We start from the raw sequence: 17,245 nt of genomic DNA on the forward strand, positions 1-17,245 counted from the left end.
GGAAAGAAGATTACAAATTTGACGCCAACCTGGGCATCTTAGAAGATCCTGTTTCAAAGTAAAAAATAAAAAGGGCTGGGGACGTGGTCAGTTGTAGAGAGCTCCTGGGTACAGGGATTGTAAGCAGTAGGTGAAAGGCCACAGAAGAGGGACAAATAACTGACTAAAGCAGTCAAGGAGGCTGTATGGAAGCACAGATTCTAGCATGGAGTTGTGGAGAAGCAGGTAGAGAGGTTCTGGAATCAGACTTCCTAGACTCACATCCAAGTTCTGATGTGTGAATCTGGGCAAGTAACCTCTCTGGCCTCAGTTTCTCCAACTGAAAAAAAGGATTCTGTGAAGCTTAGATGAGTTAATACATGTAATCAGAACAGTGCCTGGCATAGATTAATGTGCTCAATAAATGTTGGCTCTTATTATCAAAGTAATTAAAGAATTACACCAAGAATAAGAGTGTATAATGTGCAGCGATCATTCTGTTGAGAATCAATTGAAGAAGGAGGGAGAAACTAGAGACAAATGAGGTGATCAGCAGAAAACCCAGCTAACCTTACTAAATTTGTGCCTTTTTGGAAAGAGGGCGGTTCTGGGGATTGAACCTAGGCCTTACACATATTAGGCAAGCACTCTACCACTGAGCTACATTCCCAGCCCTAGATGTATGACTTTAGGCAAGACCTGAGGAGCAAATATAAAATCTGATTTGGGCAATAGTGTTGGGAACACAAAAGGATCCACAGTTGAAAAATATCTGGCAATTAACTAGAATACCAGGTGAAAAAGCAAGACTGATCAAGATTAAATAATAGCATTGAATTTGGAAGGATAGCTTTGAATTTGGAAGGAACTATTCTGTGCTCAGTATTATATTAAACATACTATAGCCAATCAGTCATTCAACAAGTATTCACTACTTGGGCACAGTGTTAATCCCAGCAACTCAGGAGGTTCAAGACTCGGGCTGGAGTTGTGGCTCAGTGGTAGAGTACTTGCATGGCATGTGTGAGGCACTGGGTTCGATACTCAGCACCACCTATAAATAAATAAAATTTTATATTTTATTCCATTATAAGAATATACTAATTTATCCATTTAAAAATGAATAAATAAAATAAAAGATCCATGGACAACTAAAGAAAAAAAAAAAGTTCAAGACCAGCCTCAGCGACTTCACAAGACCCTATCTCAAAATAAAAAATAAAAAGGGTTGAGAATGTATCCCAGTGGTAGAACCACTCAGGCTCAGTCCCTAGTATCTCAAACAAAAGAAAACACTAAATATTTACTGAGCAAAGTATATACCAAACACTTTCTTAGGCACTGGGAATATAGCATTAATAAAATAAACAAAACTTCTTGCTCTCATGGAGCTTACGTTATCTCATATAATTAATATCCACAGCAATCTTGTGCTGTAGATTAAAAGAGAGGAAAGGAGAAAATTAAATTTTCTTATCTGTAGGTGTTTTTACTTATAAGGTAGAGACAATATAATCTGCGTCATGGAATTATATTAACACAGTGTAAAACATATCTAAGTTATTTTATTAAAATATTCCATAGGGGCTGGGGTTGTGGCTCAGTGGTAGAGCTGCTTGCTTAGCATGCGTGAGGCACTGGGTTCGATCCCCAACACCACATTAAAAAAAAAAAAAAAAACTAAACAAAATAAAGGTATTGTGTCCATCTACAACTAAAAATATTTTTTAAAAATATTCCATAATTTGTCCAGGGTCACACAGCAAGTAGAGGGCAAAGATGAACATTAGAGGAGAAAGGGAGGGGACAAGGAATACTAAATCAGTGGGCATCTTAGAGTTAAGTTGTTCTTGGAACACCAGGATTGAGGAAGGAACAATTTCCCAGTGGGGATTATGACAGTTGACCTGGGTACCACCCAGTTTGGAAAATCTCAGAGATGCAAAGGAGTTCTGGAAGCAAACAGGACAACTATTGTTCTGCCTGCCTAGGAGGAGGAACTCTCTTGGAGGACACAGCATGGCCATTGTCCCATCCCCCACCATCCACTTAGTTCCTCAAGAGAATTAAGTACAATGGATATGAAGACATGACTCCACAGGGCTGGGGTTATAGCTCAGTTTGTAGAGTGCTTGCCTGTCAAGCACAAGGCCCTGGGTTCAATCCCCAGCACCATGAGGGGAAAAAAAAGACATGACTCTAGAACTTTGTTCAATTTGTCACTTCCCGTGTTCTTTCTACTATCTCCTGTCTTGCCTGTCAAAGCCCACAAAAATGGTACACTGATCTTATCTTTGGCAATATCAATAAAGAGGAGTAATAAAAAGGAGACAGTGTTCTACTCTTCAGGCAGGCAGAGAAGGAAGAGCAAGGGATCAAGAGAAGACCCAAGAAGGCTGAGTACCTAAAGCCACATCAAAGACAAAGGAGAATTTAGAATTCAGGTTAGCCAGAGGGGTTGAGACCTGAGATGAGCAGAAGGCCTCAGTGGGTCACTGGGTAAACTACAGGAGCTAAAGTTCAGTGAGACCCATTTAGAAGTTACCAGGGCACAAGTGAGATCATCTAGGACCTTTCTCCTCCAGCTCTCCCCACTCTGCTTTTTGAGAAAGAAGGAATTATTGATTAAGGTGAAAAAAAAAAAAAAAAAGCTTAAAACATTATTTGGATGTAAAACTTAATATTTGTGATACCATTGGACAGTTTGCTAGCCACTCCACATGCATTATCTAATTTAATTCCCACAAGCCCACAAAGCACTCAGTATTTGTCATTTCTATTTTAAAATGAAACTAAAACTGAGTAGTTAGCCCTGTTATATGCTCTTATTGTGTTCTGTACTTTTGTATGATTACCTGTTATTTTTATTTGTTTTTTTTATGGTGCCAGGGATTGAACTCGGGGCTTCACACATTAGCAAGGGCTCTACCACTGAGCTGCAACCCCAGCCCTGATAACTTGCTTAAGGTCTATCTCCTGTGCTAGTTACAATAGGGCAGGGACTTGTCTTGTTTTCTCCAGTTCATTTTTGGCATATAAACACTATGCCTGGCATCAAGAAGATTTGCAATCAATATGCGTGGAAGGAATGAATGCAAGAGGTCATGTGACTTATTAAAGGCCATACTGAACACATTAGTACCAGGATTTGAGTCCCGATCTGTCTGGCTCCAGAACATGTCTATGAACTCTATTTACTCTACACTACCAAGTGCTTCCATATATTTTCTCACTTCTAGGACAGGCTTGGCATCCTTGTCTCTCAGCTGTTTGTGAGCACTCACACACACTCAAGAGCTCACCTATTCAAGAAAAGTTGGTGAGAGAGTAGGAAAAAGAAACAGCCCATCTGGTATTGTGCCCTTTTCTACCCTCTTCAGCTCAGCAATAAACCCCTGCAGGCAATTCCACCTGCCCCTTCCCTCTCCTCTGATCATACTGGCCCTTTATGTATCTGTTCCAAAAAAGTGGCTCCAAATCACCTGAACTCTGATGGTTCCACATATATTAGTAATTTATTAAAGCAATTTAATTCCACAGATGTTTACTGAAGGAAAATATGTGCTTAAGCCTGCCTGTGCCAGGCCCAATGGGTAGACACAGAAATGAATCACACACAACCTCAAAGGAGGAGGAGACAGACATTAGGCACTGATACAATTTACTAGAGCACAAAGAATGATGACCTAAGTGGTATTAACCTATGAGCAATGTGCTATATGCATAAACCTTAATTGTTTAATTATTATTCTGAAGAGTGCATCATAGAAGGTCAGAGCTCAAACATATCATCTAGTTCAAACCCTTGTTTTCTTGTGAAGGAGTCTGAGAGACCTAGAGAAAGGTAGGGCTTACCTAAAATCTCACCAATCTGTCCATCTGAACCAAGACTAGATTCAAGGTCTTCTGAAGTGCAGCCCTGGGCTCTTTCCTCCTCTGATAACTTCATCTGCAACAGTCTCATATCTTACTAGACAGTGAGATCCTCGAGTCAGGTTCTACTTCCTGAACTAGGGCAAGGCAATCCCAAGACATTCAGAGGATCAGGAAGTACACTCTGACCCATCGCTGACAGTCCAGTCTTTTTGTTTTGTTTTGTTTTGGTTTTGGTAGGGAGGATTGAACCAAGGGTCATCTACCACAGAGCCACATCCCCAACTCTTTTTATTTTTTATTTTGAGATAGGGTCCCACTAAGTTGAGAAGGTTGGCCTCAAACTTTAATCCTCCTGCCTTGGTCTTCTAAATAGTTAGGATCACAGGAATGTATGACCACCAGGCCAAATCCAGTCTTCTAATCTACTTCACCTTGTGTACCCTGCTCTTACCACTCTGCTCCTAAATTGATTTTCAAATATGTTTTGAGGAAACATTTTTTTTAACTCTTTAACAAGAGCGCCAGTATATAAATCAGGTAAGAGCAAACCTTGTCTGAAGGAGAGGAGGGGGCCAAAGTCCCACTATTTTCCTGCCCTCAAATCTTGGGAAAGGAACTCAAAGGAGTACAGCTAAAAAAAAAAAAAAAAAAAAAAAAAAAAAAAAAAAAAACTTTTTTCTGGAACATAATTGAAAAATTTTTTTTTTTTTTTAGTTGTAGATGGACACAATACCTTCATTTATTTTTATGTGGTGCTGAGAATCGAACCCAGTGCCTCACACATGCTAGGCGAGCACTTTACCACTGAGCCACAATTCCAGCCCTGGTACATAATTTTTAATGGCTTCATAGAAGCCATTTTAACGTGTGGTCGCCTCTGAACCCTGTCATTTATGGGACTCACACTCTTTCTTCACCCATTAAATGCCTACCACCAGTCATGTGCTTCCAGCAGGGTATGAAGGGGAATGAAATTTCCCTCTAGTCTTTACTGCCCTCCCCTCCCCACAAAGAGGAGTTTGTCTCAAAGGCGGTAAGGACCAAGGAAGAGGAGAGACTCCATACTCTGCCTGGAGGAGAACCTTGGAGAAGGAATTCATCCACTCAAGAATCATTTACCAGAATCATTTGAATCTGACAGCCTCTAACTTCACTTCCGATACAGTTGCCAGGCAGTGACAGCAGGGCTTTTACGCCCATTCTCTGTTGTTTTCTCAACCACAGGGTGAAGGAGAAATTATTCTATTTTACCAAAGACAGAACTGAGGCTCAGAAAGGATAAACTATTTATTCCCGGGATTGACTAGACTCTTCATTTGGAAAGCCTGTGGAAGTCAGGCACCCTGTCTTAAACACTGTTTTTTCTCCACTGCACCTGGCAGAGAGCTCTGCACGTGGTAGGCTCTCAAAATTTTTGCGCTGAACCATTCAGAACGATTCTCAAGTCAAAGTGCCGCGCTCAAGACCTGGGAGCAGAAGCACCAGAGGGCGCCCACGAGTCCGCCCACCCGCCGGCCCCCAGGGCCCAAGCCGGACCTCAGGCCTGGGTGCGGTTCTTCCGCGCCAGGCAGCTTGCGCGCCCCAAGCGAGAACTGGGAGCGAGGGGAGCCCCACGATCTCCGTCCGCCCCGCCCCCTCCCCAGAGTTAGGCGGCGCAGGGCCGCTGGGTGCGGAACGACGCGACATCCTGTTTTTGGGGCCCGCAGCTCCGCCTGCGCCTCTGCTGATCATGTCTTTCCCCGGGGTGCTGACGCCAGCTCCCCTTCCCCCAGTCTCCCCACCATCCCCAAGGGTCTGGGACCTTCCCACTGCTGAATCACCACCATCCCGCACTCCCCTGGGTCTCAGGGTAGGGGTGGGGACTGCCCCAGACTGACCCATTATAGCTATACCCCAGCCAGCCTCGGTCACCGCTAGATCCCTGGCTTGGCTGAAGGCGCCAGGCCTAGGGTGCCTTTCTCACCATCCCCCGAGGGTGGCGGGGGTGAGATACACGGGAAAAGAACAAATGCCTCGCGCCGGCTTAGGGCCTCTGCTGGGATGGGATGACCAGAAGGCGGGGAGACCTGACCTTGAGAGGCCTGACCTGAAGGGTCTCAGGGGAACAGGCGGGGGGTGAGGCAACTGGGAAGCCTGAGGACACCGGGGTCCGAGGGTGGGGGAAATGCGCCCGCGGACTTCCTGGTCGCGCCCCGCCCCGGCCCGGCCCGCCCCCGCGCCCCGCCCCGGCCCACCGGCCCGCCCCCCCCACTTCCTCCGGCCTCCCGCTCTCACTTCCTTCTCGAGCCCGGAGCCGCTGCCGCCGCCCCCAGGTCCCCCGCCGCGGGGAGGGCACCAGGTGAGGCCCGGCCGGGGCCGGCGGGCAAGGGTCCTGGGGAGGGGCGCCTGGCCGGCCCGGGACCCCGCACGGGCGCCGGCCCAGGAAGTTTGCCTGCGGGAGGCCGCCGGCGGGAGGTTCTCGGCTCACTCCAAGTTGGGCGGGCGCGGCCAGCCGGGCGGGGCGAGGACCCAGCCACTTGGAGTCGGTGGCGGTTCTGTGAGAGTGGGTTTCCAGTGGCGATGCCGGCTTTCGGAAGCCGCGAGTGACCCCTGAGGTCGGAGGGTCTCCGGCTCCGCGACAGAAGACTCTGAAGTGGCAAAGCTGGGAGATGGGACTCAGAGGTGGGATGTCCTCAGAAGTTGTGAGGAGTGTTCAGAAGTGTGAGGGGAGAGGGCCTCTGGGACGGGGAAGGCTCTCCCTCTGCTCTGGCAGTTGTGACATTTGTAATGCTGAGATGGGGGCGGTGTATGGGGCCTCTGAAGCCTGACACTGCTGGGAAAGAGCTTTCTCCCTGGAAGATCAATGCCAATTCAGACTCACTCTTAGGCTGCAGCCCAGGGGCTCAGGTCCCCAGCACTTAGGACAACCCCACTCGCAGCTTGTCTGGCGCCATTCCTTTTCTGCTTTTCTGAACCCCAGCCTCTCCATCCTTGGAGATAAGCAATAGGCACTTAACTGTAGTGAGCTACATGTGTTGTGCCTATTTCACCTAAACCTGGCCTTGCTCTTTGGGGTATAAACAGAAAGGAAAGGGCCTGGTCTAGTCCTGTGATTGAAGGTGGCAAGACTCATTTAGGACTGATAGTCGCTGACAAGTTATAGGACTCTGGTCTCAGGTAATGACTGGGAATCATTTCCTAGCCTTTTCCCTCCTTAGTTCCTAAATTCTACATATACTGTCTTCCTGCATCCTTTCTTTAGGGTCTACCTCCTCTCATCCTCTTCGGTCTTTTTTCTCCTGCACACAAACATGCCAAGGCCCTGACCTCACTCTTAGTATGTCTCTCTGTTCCTCTTGGTCTCCTATAGCCTCCCCCCTTTTTTCCCAGCTTCTGGCAGTCACACCTTCCACCTCCCCTCATTCTTCTTGATCTCTCAGCCTGTCACCTTCTATCTGTCTCCTTCCCTTCCAGCTACTCATCTCCAGTTTCTGGATCAGAAACTACTGTAGAAAAGTTGGTGAGTTTGAGAGCCTTTCAAACCTCCCTGTCTTGGAGAGGCAGGCAGCCTCCCAGTGATAGAGATGATTAAAAGGGCTAGAAACCTCTGTGTGTGTGAGTTCATGTGTTTGAGTGTGCACATACAAGTGCCTGTGTGTCTACATCTTTATCTCTTGGAGACAAAATAACTGCCTTCAGCCTTGAGAGCCCAGAGCAGCAGCCAGCAGAGTAGAATGAAGGGAACCTGCAGTGGGTGACATTGTGGTTAGGCAGGAGGAAGCAGTCTGTAGCAGTCAGGGTAGGGTGACACAGGAATAAGACTGGTGAGAGAGGCCATGGGAAATCCAAATCAGCCCAACCCTGGGGTGCTGTACCAATAGGTCATGCCTGGCGACTGGAGGATAATCTAAATGTCTGACTTTCAACCATCCAATGGGGAGAATGGGATAGACCATCTAGTGTGATGGAAGGAAAGGGAGGGGGCAAAGTCAGGATTCTCGAGGGAAGACTACAACTGGTTTAACTTCAGTCTTGTTTTTATTTCAAATCAAGAAAAGAAGGATTGAGGCAAAGCTCTCTGCCCCCTCTTCATTGCTGTCCAGGCTGGGTACCCATGGTCCTGGTCTGCATCAGGGTCTTGGTAACCAGGAAGCCCTTCTGCCTTCAGGCATCCTTAATATTCCTCCTCTTACATAGGATCCTCTCCCCTCTCTCACAGGAATTTCTCCCAAGTCTGACTTTAGTCCCTCCTAGTTCTAAAAGTGCTTGTCTCCATTCTAGAGCTCCTTCCTCAAGCCTTTGGGCTACATGCTGAGAGATGTTTTTTTTTTTTCTTCCTCCTCAAGTCTACTGTGTTTATTAGAAATATACTCTCTACTAGAAAAAAAAGAGAAGTGGAGAGGACCAAGTGCTACATTTTGGAGATCTCTCAAGCACAGCTAAATTTAAGAGCTATTTTCATTTTCAATTTTGTCCTCTTCCCATCTCACAGTTGTCCCTCTTCTGTAAGTTGCCCTATCCAGTCTAGCCCTTCTACCTATCTGTCTCTCCTACTCTCATTTCTGGGAGGTACAGAGATTTGGTCCCAAGAGGAAATCCAAGGCTTAGGGAAGGATGTGCATACAAGGCACTTTATCAGCATCACAGCTCAATAAAATCTCTAGGAGTCCTGATCCCTGGCCTTAAAATAAATAAACCAGTATTTATTTTAGTATCCTTCATGACTAAGCAACCTACAGGACTGCAAGGGTAAAGATAGTATGGAAGAGACAGGGTCCCGTTGAAAGTTTAGCTAATTGCAAGAAAATCATGATTCAAAATATGACCAGGAGGTAAGGGATCTAAGTGGGAAAATACTATGGGGAAGGGAGTATAAACTAGGAGGCTACTATTGAGGTCATAGTTAAAGAAATAGTATGGTCAAGGTTGTGAAATGAAAAGAAGTAGTGTTGTGACATTGTCATGCATCCTGGTTGGAAATCTGGAATTTGGAGAGTTGTTTCTGGCAAGATGTTGGTACAGATGAGATGGCTGGTGTAAACTCTAGGAGATTATGAGCAGAAAAATATGAGAGGTTGTGACTGTAGTGAGACAGTTGGAAAGATATTAGGATGATGGTAGCTGGGGAACTAGGAATAAGAAGGGATCCCTGGCTCGAATTAGAGACCTCTCTCTATGTATACATTGTAGATACATTAGAGATAAGATTTGTAGGGGTCCGTGAGAAGAGCTAAGAAGGGAAACCAAAGACAAAGCCTGGGCCACCTCCCGAGATCAGTCTGGTTTTCCTGTCCAGGGTCCAGCTTCCTCTTTTGTCCTCATCTCAAATGGGGGAGGGCATGTCCCCAGGAGCTAAAGGCCAGAGGAGGAGCTTCTTAGCTGAGGCAGAGCTGGCTGTCCCTTAATGTTAGTGCCTAATCATGAACACTGCACATTGGGCTTGGCATGGGGACCTGGAATCTTAGAAGCAAAAGTGGCTCAGATATATGTCAACCTGACTCTTTTGGCCCATAGTAGGGCCATCCTAAATGAAGTCAGAGAGATGATGGGGCCCCTCAGGTTAGAGGAACAGTCCTGAACTTCTCTCCTTTGTGGAACTAACATCAGGCTAGAGGTTTGGAAACACAAGTCCTTGTCCTGGAATTACAGCCAATTCTCTGTTTAACCCTGGTCAATTTAGTTTCTCTTGGCTGTGTTTCAACATTAAGGAGTTGCATTATCAATACTTCCAAAGGGCACAGTGAATAATGATAGCTTGAACTCTCTCCCCCATGAGATTCCTCATTGCTGAGCCCCCAACTCTGGCCACTCCTGTCCCACAAACCTTGATATAGCAGGCGTTCTCCAAAGCACAAGAATTGCTCTAAGTGTGAAGAAGGCAGCAGAGTGTTGGGGATTTTGCCAGGGGCAGCAAGACTGGGGACTACCCTGTCCCCTGCTCCAGTTTTGCCCCACTGATGTTGGAAAATGGATGCTGGAGTTTCCTCTCTGATGTTATTTTCCCTTGTGGAAACCCCCTCAGGCCTTCGGTGAGGCTAAAGGACCTGAGCAGCCCTGGGTTTCTCTGTGGGTATTTTCAGGTGGGGGAGGCAGGCTTGAGAGGATGGCACTTCTGTACAGCCTCATGTGAAATGAACAAAGGCAAAGGAAGTGCCACTTCACAGGCCTTTCATGGGGCTCAGGGGCTGCTGGGCTGCTGAGTGGGAGGAGGAAGCCAGTGTGTGAGCCTTCCTCTGTGCAGCTTGGTGTGGGAGGGGGCTGCTTCCTTGGGAACCCCAAAAGGGCTATCTTAGCCCTGGGGTTCACCCTTTGTGGAACACCCCAGGTGCCAGGATGGCCAGGGAAGATGGGAAGAAATGGAGACTTACGAAAGGGTCCTACAGCCTTTTCAGCAACAACTGTCCTCTTTCCTCCTGTCTCCAGCCCCTAGTGGGTAGCATCAACCCTACCTGATGTAGTACAGGATTTATGCAGAGGCTGAAGAATAGAGAATGGCAAGAGCTAGAGAATCCTCCTGCATGAATTTTTTTTTTTTTTTTTTTTCTTTTCCTTTTTTTTAAGCCTGGGAACTAAGCTTTGCTCTTCTCTGCTGGTGGGGAGAAGGGGAAGAAAGAGAGACTCAGCCCTTGGCCTGGTCCCAGCCCCACACTGACCTCATGTCTCCCCCCAGCTTCTTCCTCCCAGCCCAGCTGCAGCCAGCTGCAGCCCCTGTGGGCCTCCTTGTATCACCTCTCTCTCTCTCTTCCCTCCAAAACAAACAAATAAACAAACAAACAAACAGACTTACAGAACCTTTCCAGTAGTGCCTCTGCCCCTTGCCTATCTTTGACCCAAGATCTTTAGATATTCCAATCCAGTTCTTAGCCTTTTGGATTTGGACAGGACATTTTTTCCTATCCATCTTCCTCAACTCTTCTAAGCTACCTCTGGTTGCTTTACCCCTCACCCTTCCAGCCAAGGACAAAGCAATATAACTTGTGTATTTGTTACCCTAACATTGTGCTTCTCAGGATGAGAAAGAAGTTAGCTACCTTTGTCCTGCATCTTTTGGGCACCGAGGCTGTCCTTGTTCCCAGCATCAATGTCTGTGAATTGATGGGGTAGGAGGTATGTGTCAGCCTGTAGCTTTTGCTCAGCCTTCTGCTGGATTTCAGCAAATAAATAGGAGTACAGACTTCCCTCCCTATGAGGTATCCAGTTATTTCAACAAAATGAACAAAACAATCAGTCAGTGCTAGAAAAGGTAAGGCAGGAGAGGAGCTTGCTATAATCTAGATAAGCTGAGGAACAGAACTGGGCCTTGATGGACAGGAAGAATCTGAAGGCAGTGAGCGGCATTCCAGGAAGAGGATCTCTGGTGTGCAGAGACATTAAGGACAGATTGAACTCATTCACTTATTTACTGACAGCCACTGTGTGCCGTGTTCAGCCCAGGGAAACAGAAATGAGCCAGGACCTTGCCCTTTAGGCCCTCCCAGTCTACCAAGAGATAAGATTCAGATCACCCTGCATGTGATACAAGAATGAGAGAGACAGGGACCAGACTTTGGATAGGATAAGTCATTTGTGACTTAGGTAATTCACAGAAACTTTCCTGGAGGAGGTGGCAGTGGTGCTTGACTCTGTATAGTTTTGAGGGAAGAGAATATGGAGGCCATCTCGTAGAGGATCATGGTAGTATGGCCAAAGCTGAGGATTGGGATGCCCAGAGATGCATTAGAGTTAGAATGAGGTTCAAGGAGGGCTGCAAAGGAGAGCCCCATGTTAGGAGGCAGGCCAGAGGGCTGTAGTAAGTTCCCATTGCCTCCACATTTACCCATCTTAGAGCCAATTCCTCCCCTCCCCCATCTCAGTTGGGACACTTCCCCTGCTCTAACGGCCACAGAGATCTGGCAATCAGGCAAACATCAGTGCTTCCTTTTCCTCCCAGCTTCTGTGCCTGTCCAGGCCACACCCCAAGGCCAGGGCCTACTGGGTGCAGACCGGGCTCCAGGGAACACCCTCATAGGGTTGGCCCAGCGTGAGTTATGCTCCCATGGACTCCCTGCTGGAGCCAGTTCAAGCAAATACTGGGGAGAGGGGTTTTTGCCTATCCTAGTCTTAGCTTTTGGGTGTCATTGCTCTTCAGTAAGATTTCAGCACTACAGTTTTGGCTGCAGTGGGGCATCCAATCCTGGTTTCTGGAGGGTTCTATCCAGATCTCAGTAATGAGGAAGGTGCAAACAGATCAGAATACAATAATTGTATACTGTTGTATGTCAGCCCTGTACTCATAGCTTTTCTGCAGCCTCCAGTGTTGGAGGGGCATCCACAGCCAAGTAACTTATGTTTGACTATTGGAAAAGGAGATCACATGGAGTAAAAGCAGGGTTTAAAAGGGTTGACCATGCTATGGAAATCAAAGAACAATTCAGTAGCCTCATGGGATGGTGAGGTTTAAACTAGGCCTTGAGGAGTCACGAAGATTTGTGCAAGGGAGAGGGAATGGCAGCAGAAAGAAAAATGAGTAAAAGTTCAGAGGCAAGAATGATCCTGGTTTGTCTGCAGAAGATGCTGAAGACCACTCTGGAATGAGGAGCTGGGAATTCACACTTGCAAAGTACCTATATTGTATACACATATATTAATGCATTCAATTCTTATGGGCAACCCTATAAAATATGTACTATTGTTACTGCACTTTAAAGATAATGAAATTGAAGCTTAGAGAGACAAATCCTCATATGTCCAGGGTCACACAAATGATAAGTAGTAGAATTAGGCTTTAAACCCAGGTCTATATCCATAACCCCTTTCAGATTATGAAAAATTTGGATGACAAAATAAGGGACCAGGCCTGATCTGAATTAAATTGGGAAAAGCCAGAACAAGTCATTGTAGTTTAGCTAATACCATACATGTACAAACATCAATTTATTTACTAAATGAAAAGTCTTTTAAAAAAAAAAAAAAAAAAAAAAAAAAAAAGCCATTTAAGTCAGCCTTAACCCCAGGATGGCTATTCTTGATTTTCTTGATTTAGTATCCTGCAGCATTGACATCCCTTCTTTTTTGGCACACATTAGACCTTACCCTTTAGCATATGCACTCCTTAGATGGGCTATGGGAACTTACTCAACACAGTTCCAGTCAAAGGATTTCTGAGAAAAGAGTTGTCCTGGGAGAAAGGATGAGGTTCTGAACTAAATGTGAATAGGGAAAATTGGGCTGATGCCACCACTCAAACTTATGCATACTCAATTCTTCCTGCCTCTTGGGATGAAAGGCTTTTTTTTTTTTTTTTTTTTTTTCTTCTGTTACCTCCTGTGTGTATAGTACATTACAATGTATCGAGCATATTCATTATCACACTAGGAGACTCCATGCAGCCTCCTGAGGCTGGGAAGTAAATATTATCACTCCTGTTGTAGAGATGAAGAAACTGAGGCTCCAGGAAGGAAAGTGACTTACTTGCTCAAAGTCACACAGTTAACTGGTTAGGAGTAACTTGGAGACTATGTAATAATGCATTGAGGAAAACAGGCCTTTAGATTACAAAACTGGGTTTGTGTCCTGACTCTCATACTAACTGTGTGATGTTGGGTTACTTTAACTGTTCTGAGTTTGTTTCCTCTATCAATAGAACCAAGTGACATAGTACTGTGTAATCTGTAAAGCCCATATTAGGACTTTTTATGAGGGGTCAAGATCAAAAGATGAGCTCAAGAGGTCAGATTTAGGTATCTGGTGCTCTTGGTCTTACATCACACCTTGTTTTGGACACCATCTCATTCCTAATCTTTTTCTGGTGTCACCCCTGTTGCTGGCCTGTAAGCTACTCTCTCCCGCCCCACTGCTCCTTTGAGGGCCGATTTACTGATTGTTGGTTGATAACTACATCCTTAGAGAGCCATTTGTACTTTCAGTCTCTTGGAGTTTATAACTGCTGTCCAGAGTTCCCTCCTTGCCTTCCTGTCTGGACCAGCCTATTGCTGGACTTGTGGGGGAGCGGTCTCATACTGCCACACCCACTCCCCTACTGTGTGTGGAACTGGAAGATTACAGGCCTAGGAGTTCTGCCATAAAATTCCAGGGCGACCAGATAATTCAGTGGGCACAAAGTAGTAGCACCTACTACTACTGCCTTTTGTCACAGGCATTTTCAGCTGTTCCAGGAAAGGGAAACTGAGGCCCAGAAAGGGTAAGTGCCTCATGTTTGGTTGCAGTGAGTCAGCAGACCTGGGGCTAGAACTTAGGTCTCTGAACTTCCAATCTGAGATTCTCTCCACTGCCCTAGTGGGCCCTTCTTTCCTGCCCTGACCTGTTTTCTTTTTCTTTTTCTTTTCTTTTTTGCGGTGCTAGGGATTGAACCCAGGGCCTTGTGCTTGAAGGCAAGCACTCTGCCATCTGAGCTATATCCCTAGTCCTCCTGACCCATTTTCTAAGGATTTCTACCTGACTGTCACACATACTCTCTCATGCAAATAAGGTGGAAATATTGTTAATGTTAACCAGAGAGGCAGCCTCATAAAAGTGAAACCATTTCCCTCTCAGCTGGTCCCAGGGGAAACTGGCCAGAGAGAGCCAAGACGAAGTCCTGGGTCCTTTTGCAGCCCCCACTCCACCAAAGTTCCTTTTCCACTTCCCAGTAGACATATGCACACATTGTCTTTGATTTTTGAGCCTTTTGAACTGAGAGATCAAATTGGTGGGCTCTATATTTAGTAGACTCTGTAGTAGATCACTACACTAGTGTAGTGTACCCTCCATTGTCTGTTCTGCCTTGGAAAAAATATAAATAGTTGATATTTTTTGATATTCTAAATGCTTTACATGTACTAATGTATGTATTTCTCACACAAGCAAATGTGATGACACCATACTTGTAATCCCAGAGACTGGAAGGCTGAGGCAGGAGAATCACAAGTTCAAGGTCAGTTTTAGCAACTTAGTGTGACCCTGTCTCAAAATAAAAAGGACTGGGGATATGGCTTAGTGGTGGAGTGCCCTTGGGTTCAATTCCCAGTACCATGGGGAGAATACACACACACACACACACACACACACACACACACGCAGACACACACACACAAAATCCTCATACTAGCCAAATGGGGTAGGTATTATTTTATCCCCACTTTATGGATAAGAAAACTGAGGCATAGAAGGGCAAGTGGTTTGTCCAGGGTCACAGCTAGAAAACAGCAGAACCAGAACTTGACCTTAAGTTATTCTAACACTAAAGCTTATGTGCTTCCTTGCCACATTATGTTGCTTTTTTGTAACATCTTGCTGGATATTGCTCATTTATGTATCTGTCTTTCTATTTAGGGATAATGTCAGGTTAATGAAATAGGAGCTGGTTTCTGTCTGTATGGAGGAGCAGGGGGAACATTGGGTTGACTTATTGGGTCCATGTTGGCCTGGGTGAGCTCATGAGAATACCTGGTGTTCCCAAGCAGAGTGGGGCAGGGCCCCAAACATATTTCCTGTGGGATTTTGTTTTGTTTTGTTGGTACCAGGGATTGAACCCAGGGGTGCTCAACCATTCCATCCCGAGCCCTTATTTGTATTTTATTTAGAGACAGGGTCTCACTAAGTTGCTGAGGCTAGCTTTGAACGTGTGATCCTCCTGTCAGCCTCCGGAGCCCCGGGGATTACAGGCATGCGCCACTGCGCCTGGCCCTGTGGTCCTCTTTAAAGGTCACAAGGGAGCCCTCTGGCAAAGGGTGTCAGAATTAGTCCTTAAGACACAGCTGGGGGCAGACAAGGTGCCAAGGCACAACTGGTGCAGGGAGACAGGTGCAGCCTCCAAGCAGAGTGCCATTCTTTCTTCCCAACAGGTAGAGGCCCCCTTAACCATGTATCACTCTCATTTCTCCATAGGTCACTGCATCCAGAGGGGCCTGGCAGAGGCAGGAGGCACTGCCTCCACTACCATAGCTTTACCCACAATGCAGAGCATCAAGTGTGTAGTGGTGGGTGATGGGGCTGTGGGCAAGACATGCCTGCTCATCTGCTACACAACCAATGCCTTCCCCAAGGAGTACATCCCCACAGTGTTCGACAATTACAGTGCCCAGAGTGCAGTTGATGGGCGCACAGTGAACCTGAACCTGTGGGACACTGCGGGCCAGGAGGAATACGACCGCCTCCGCACACTCTCTTACCCTCAGACCAACGTCTTTGTCATCTGTTTCTCCATTGCCAGTCCACCCTCCTACGAGAACGTGAGGCACAAGTGGCATCCAGAGGTGTGCCATCACTGCCCTGATGTGCCCATCCTCCTGGTGGGCACCAAGAAGGACCTGAGAGCCCAGCCTGATACCCTACGGCGCCTCAAGGAGCAGGGCCAAGCGCCCATCACACCTCAGCAGGGCCAGGCACTGGCCAAGCAGATCCATGCTGTGCGCTACCTCGAGTGCTCAGCCCTGCAGCAGGACGGCGTCAAGGAAGTGTTCGCTGAGGCTGTCCGGGCTGTGCTGAACCCCACGCCAGTCAAGCGTGGGCGATCCTGCATCCTCTTATGACCCTGGCCCTCATCTTGGAGGCTGCCCCAACCCCCCACCAATTGTGCCTTGGCGCCTTGTCTGCCCCCAGCTGTGCCTTAAGGACTAATTCTGGCACCCCTTGCCAGGGGGCTCCCTGAATGCCTTTTTTTCCTTAAGAAAGCCCATGGGAAATGGACTTTGGGTCCTACCCTACTCTGCTTGGGAACACCAGGTATTCTCATGAGCTCACCCAGGCCAAGGTTGAACCTCCCCAAGAAGCCAACCCAGTGTCCCCACATCCCCCATTTTCTGCTACTGACCAGTCATCCAGCTTTCCACAAAGTTGTTGCCTATTGTGGTGCCTCCTCTCAGGTTAGGGGCTCTCAGCCATCTCTAACCTCTGCCCTTGCTGCTCTTGGAATTGCCCCCCAAGGTGCCTTCTCTCTTCCCCAAGGAAGGAGCCACAGAATCCTGAGAAGATAAATGTGTCCTAACCTGCCCCCATGTGCCCAGGCCTTATGCATTTGCTGACTGACTCAGCCTCTGTGCTCCTGGGGGCCTTTCCTACCCCCAACAGCATCAATAAAACCTCCTGTCTTCCAGTGGCCCTGGCTCCTCCCTGTGTGCTGGACATTAGGGGGTGGGCATGGAGTAGGGCTCCCCAGAGACTGGGAGGCTTTTGTTCCCTCTAAGAGGGGACAGGAGACAATAGGCTTCATTGTGGTCCCCCAACCCACCCCCCCAATTTCCCTAACAAAGCTCTGGGGCCCAGCCACAGATGCTGGGATCCTCCATCTGTAAACCTCCATTTTGGAGCCTTAGGAGACTCCAGGCCCAAAAACATCCTACCATGGACTTATTTTCCCTCCATCCTGGAAACCATCTCTTACCTCAGTAACTATCAAACAAGGAATGAACCTCAAGACTAGCAAAGTTAGCCC

General features: G+C 47.0%; 1 protein-coding gene across 2 annotated transcripts; it reads left to right on the forward strand.

Annotated features, from left to right (window-relative positions):
* Positions 1 to 6,069: 6,069 nt before the first annotated feature.
* Rhog (ras homolog family member G) lies at positions 6,070 to 17,222 on the forward strand. Of its 2 annotated transcripts, none has more exons than XM_047518644.1 (2): positions 6,070 to 6,193; positions 15,700 to 17,221. In XM_047518644.1, the coding sequence occupies exon 2, from the start codon at positions 15,768 to 15,770 to the stop codon at positions 16,341 to 16,343; it is 576 nt and encodes a 191-aa protein (XP_047374600.1). In that variant the 5' UTR covers positions 6,070 to 6,193; positions 15,700 to 15,767; the 3' UTR covers positions 16,344 to 17,221. The 2 variants fall into 2 exon arrangements, with proteins under 2 accessions (XP_047374600.1, XP_047374599.1); XM_047518643.1 differs by lacking the exon at positions 6,070 to 6,193 and adding an exon at positions 6,238 to 6,516 and having other exon boundaries at positions 15,700 to 17,222.
* The last annotated feature ends 23 nt before the right edge of the window (positions 17,223 to 17,245 follow it).

The sequence above is a fragment of the Sciurus carolinensis genome, chromosome 11 (genome assembly GCF_902686445.1).
Source record: "Sciurus carolinensis chromosome 11, mSciCar1.2, whole genome shotgun sequence".
In the NCBI taxonomy this organism is placed as follows: domain Eukaryota; kingdom Metazoa; phylum Chordata; class Mammalia; order Rodentia; family Sciuridae; genus Sciurus; species Sciurus carolinensis.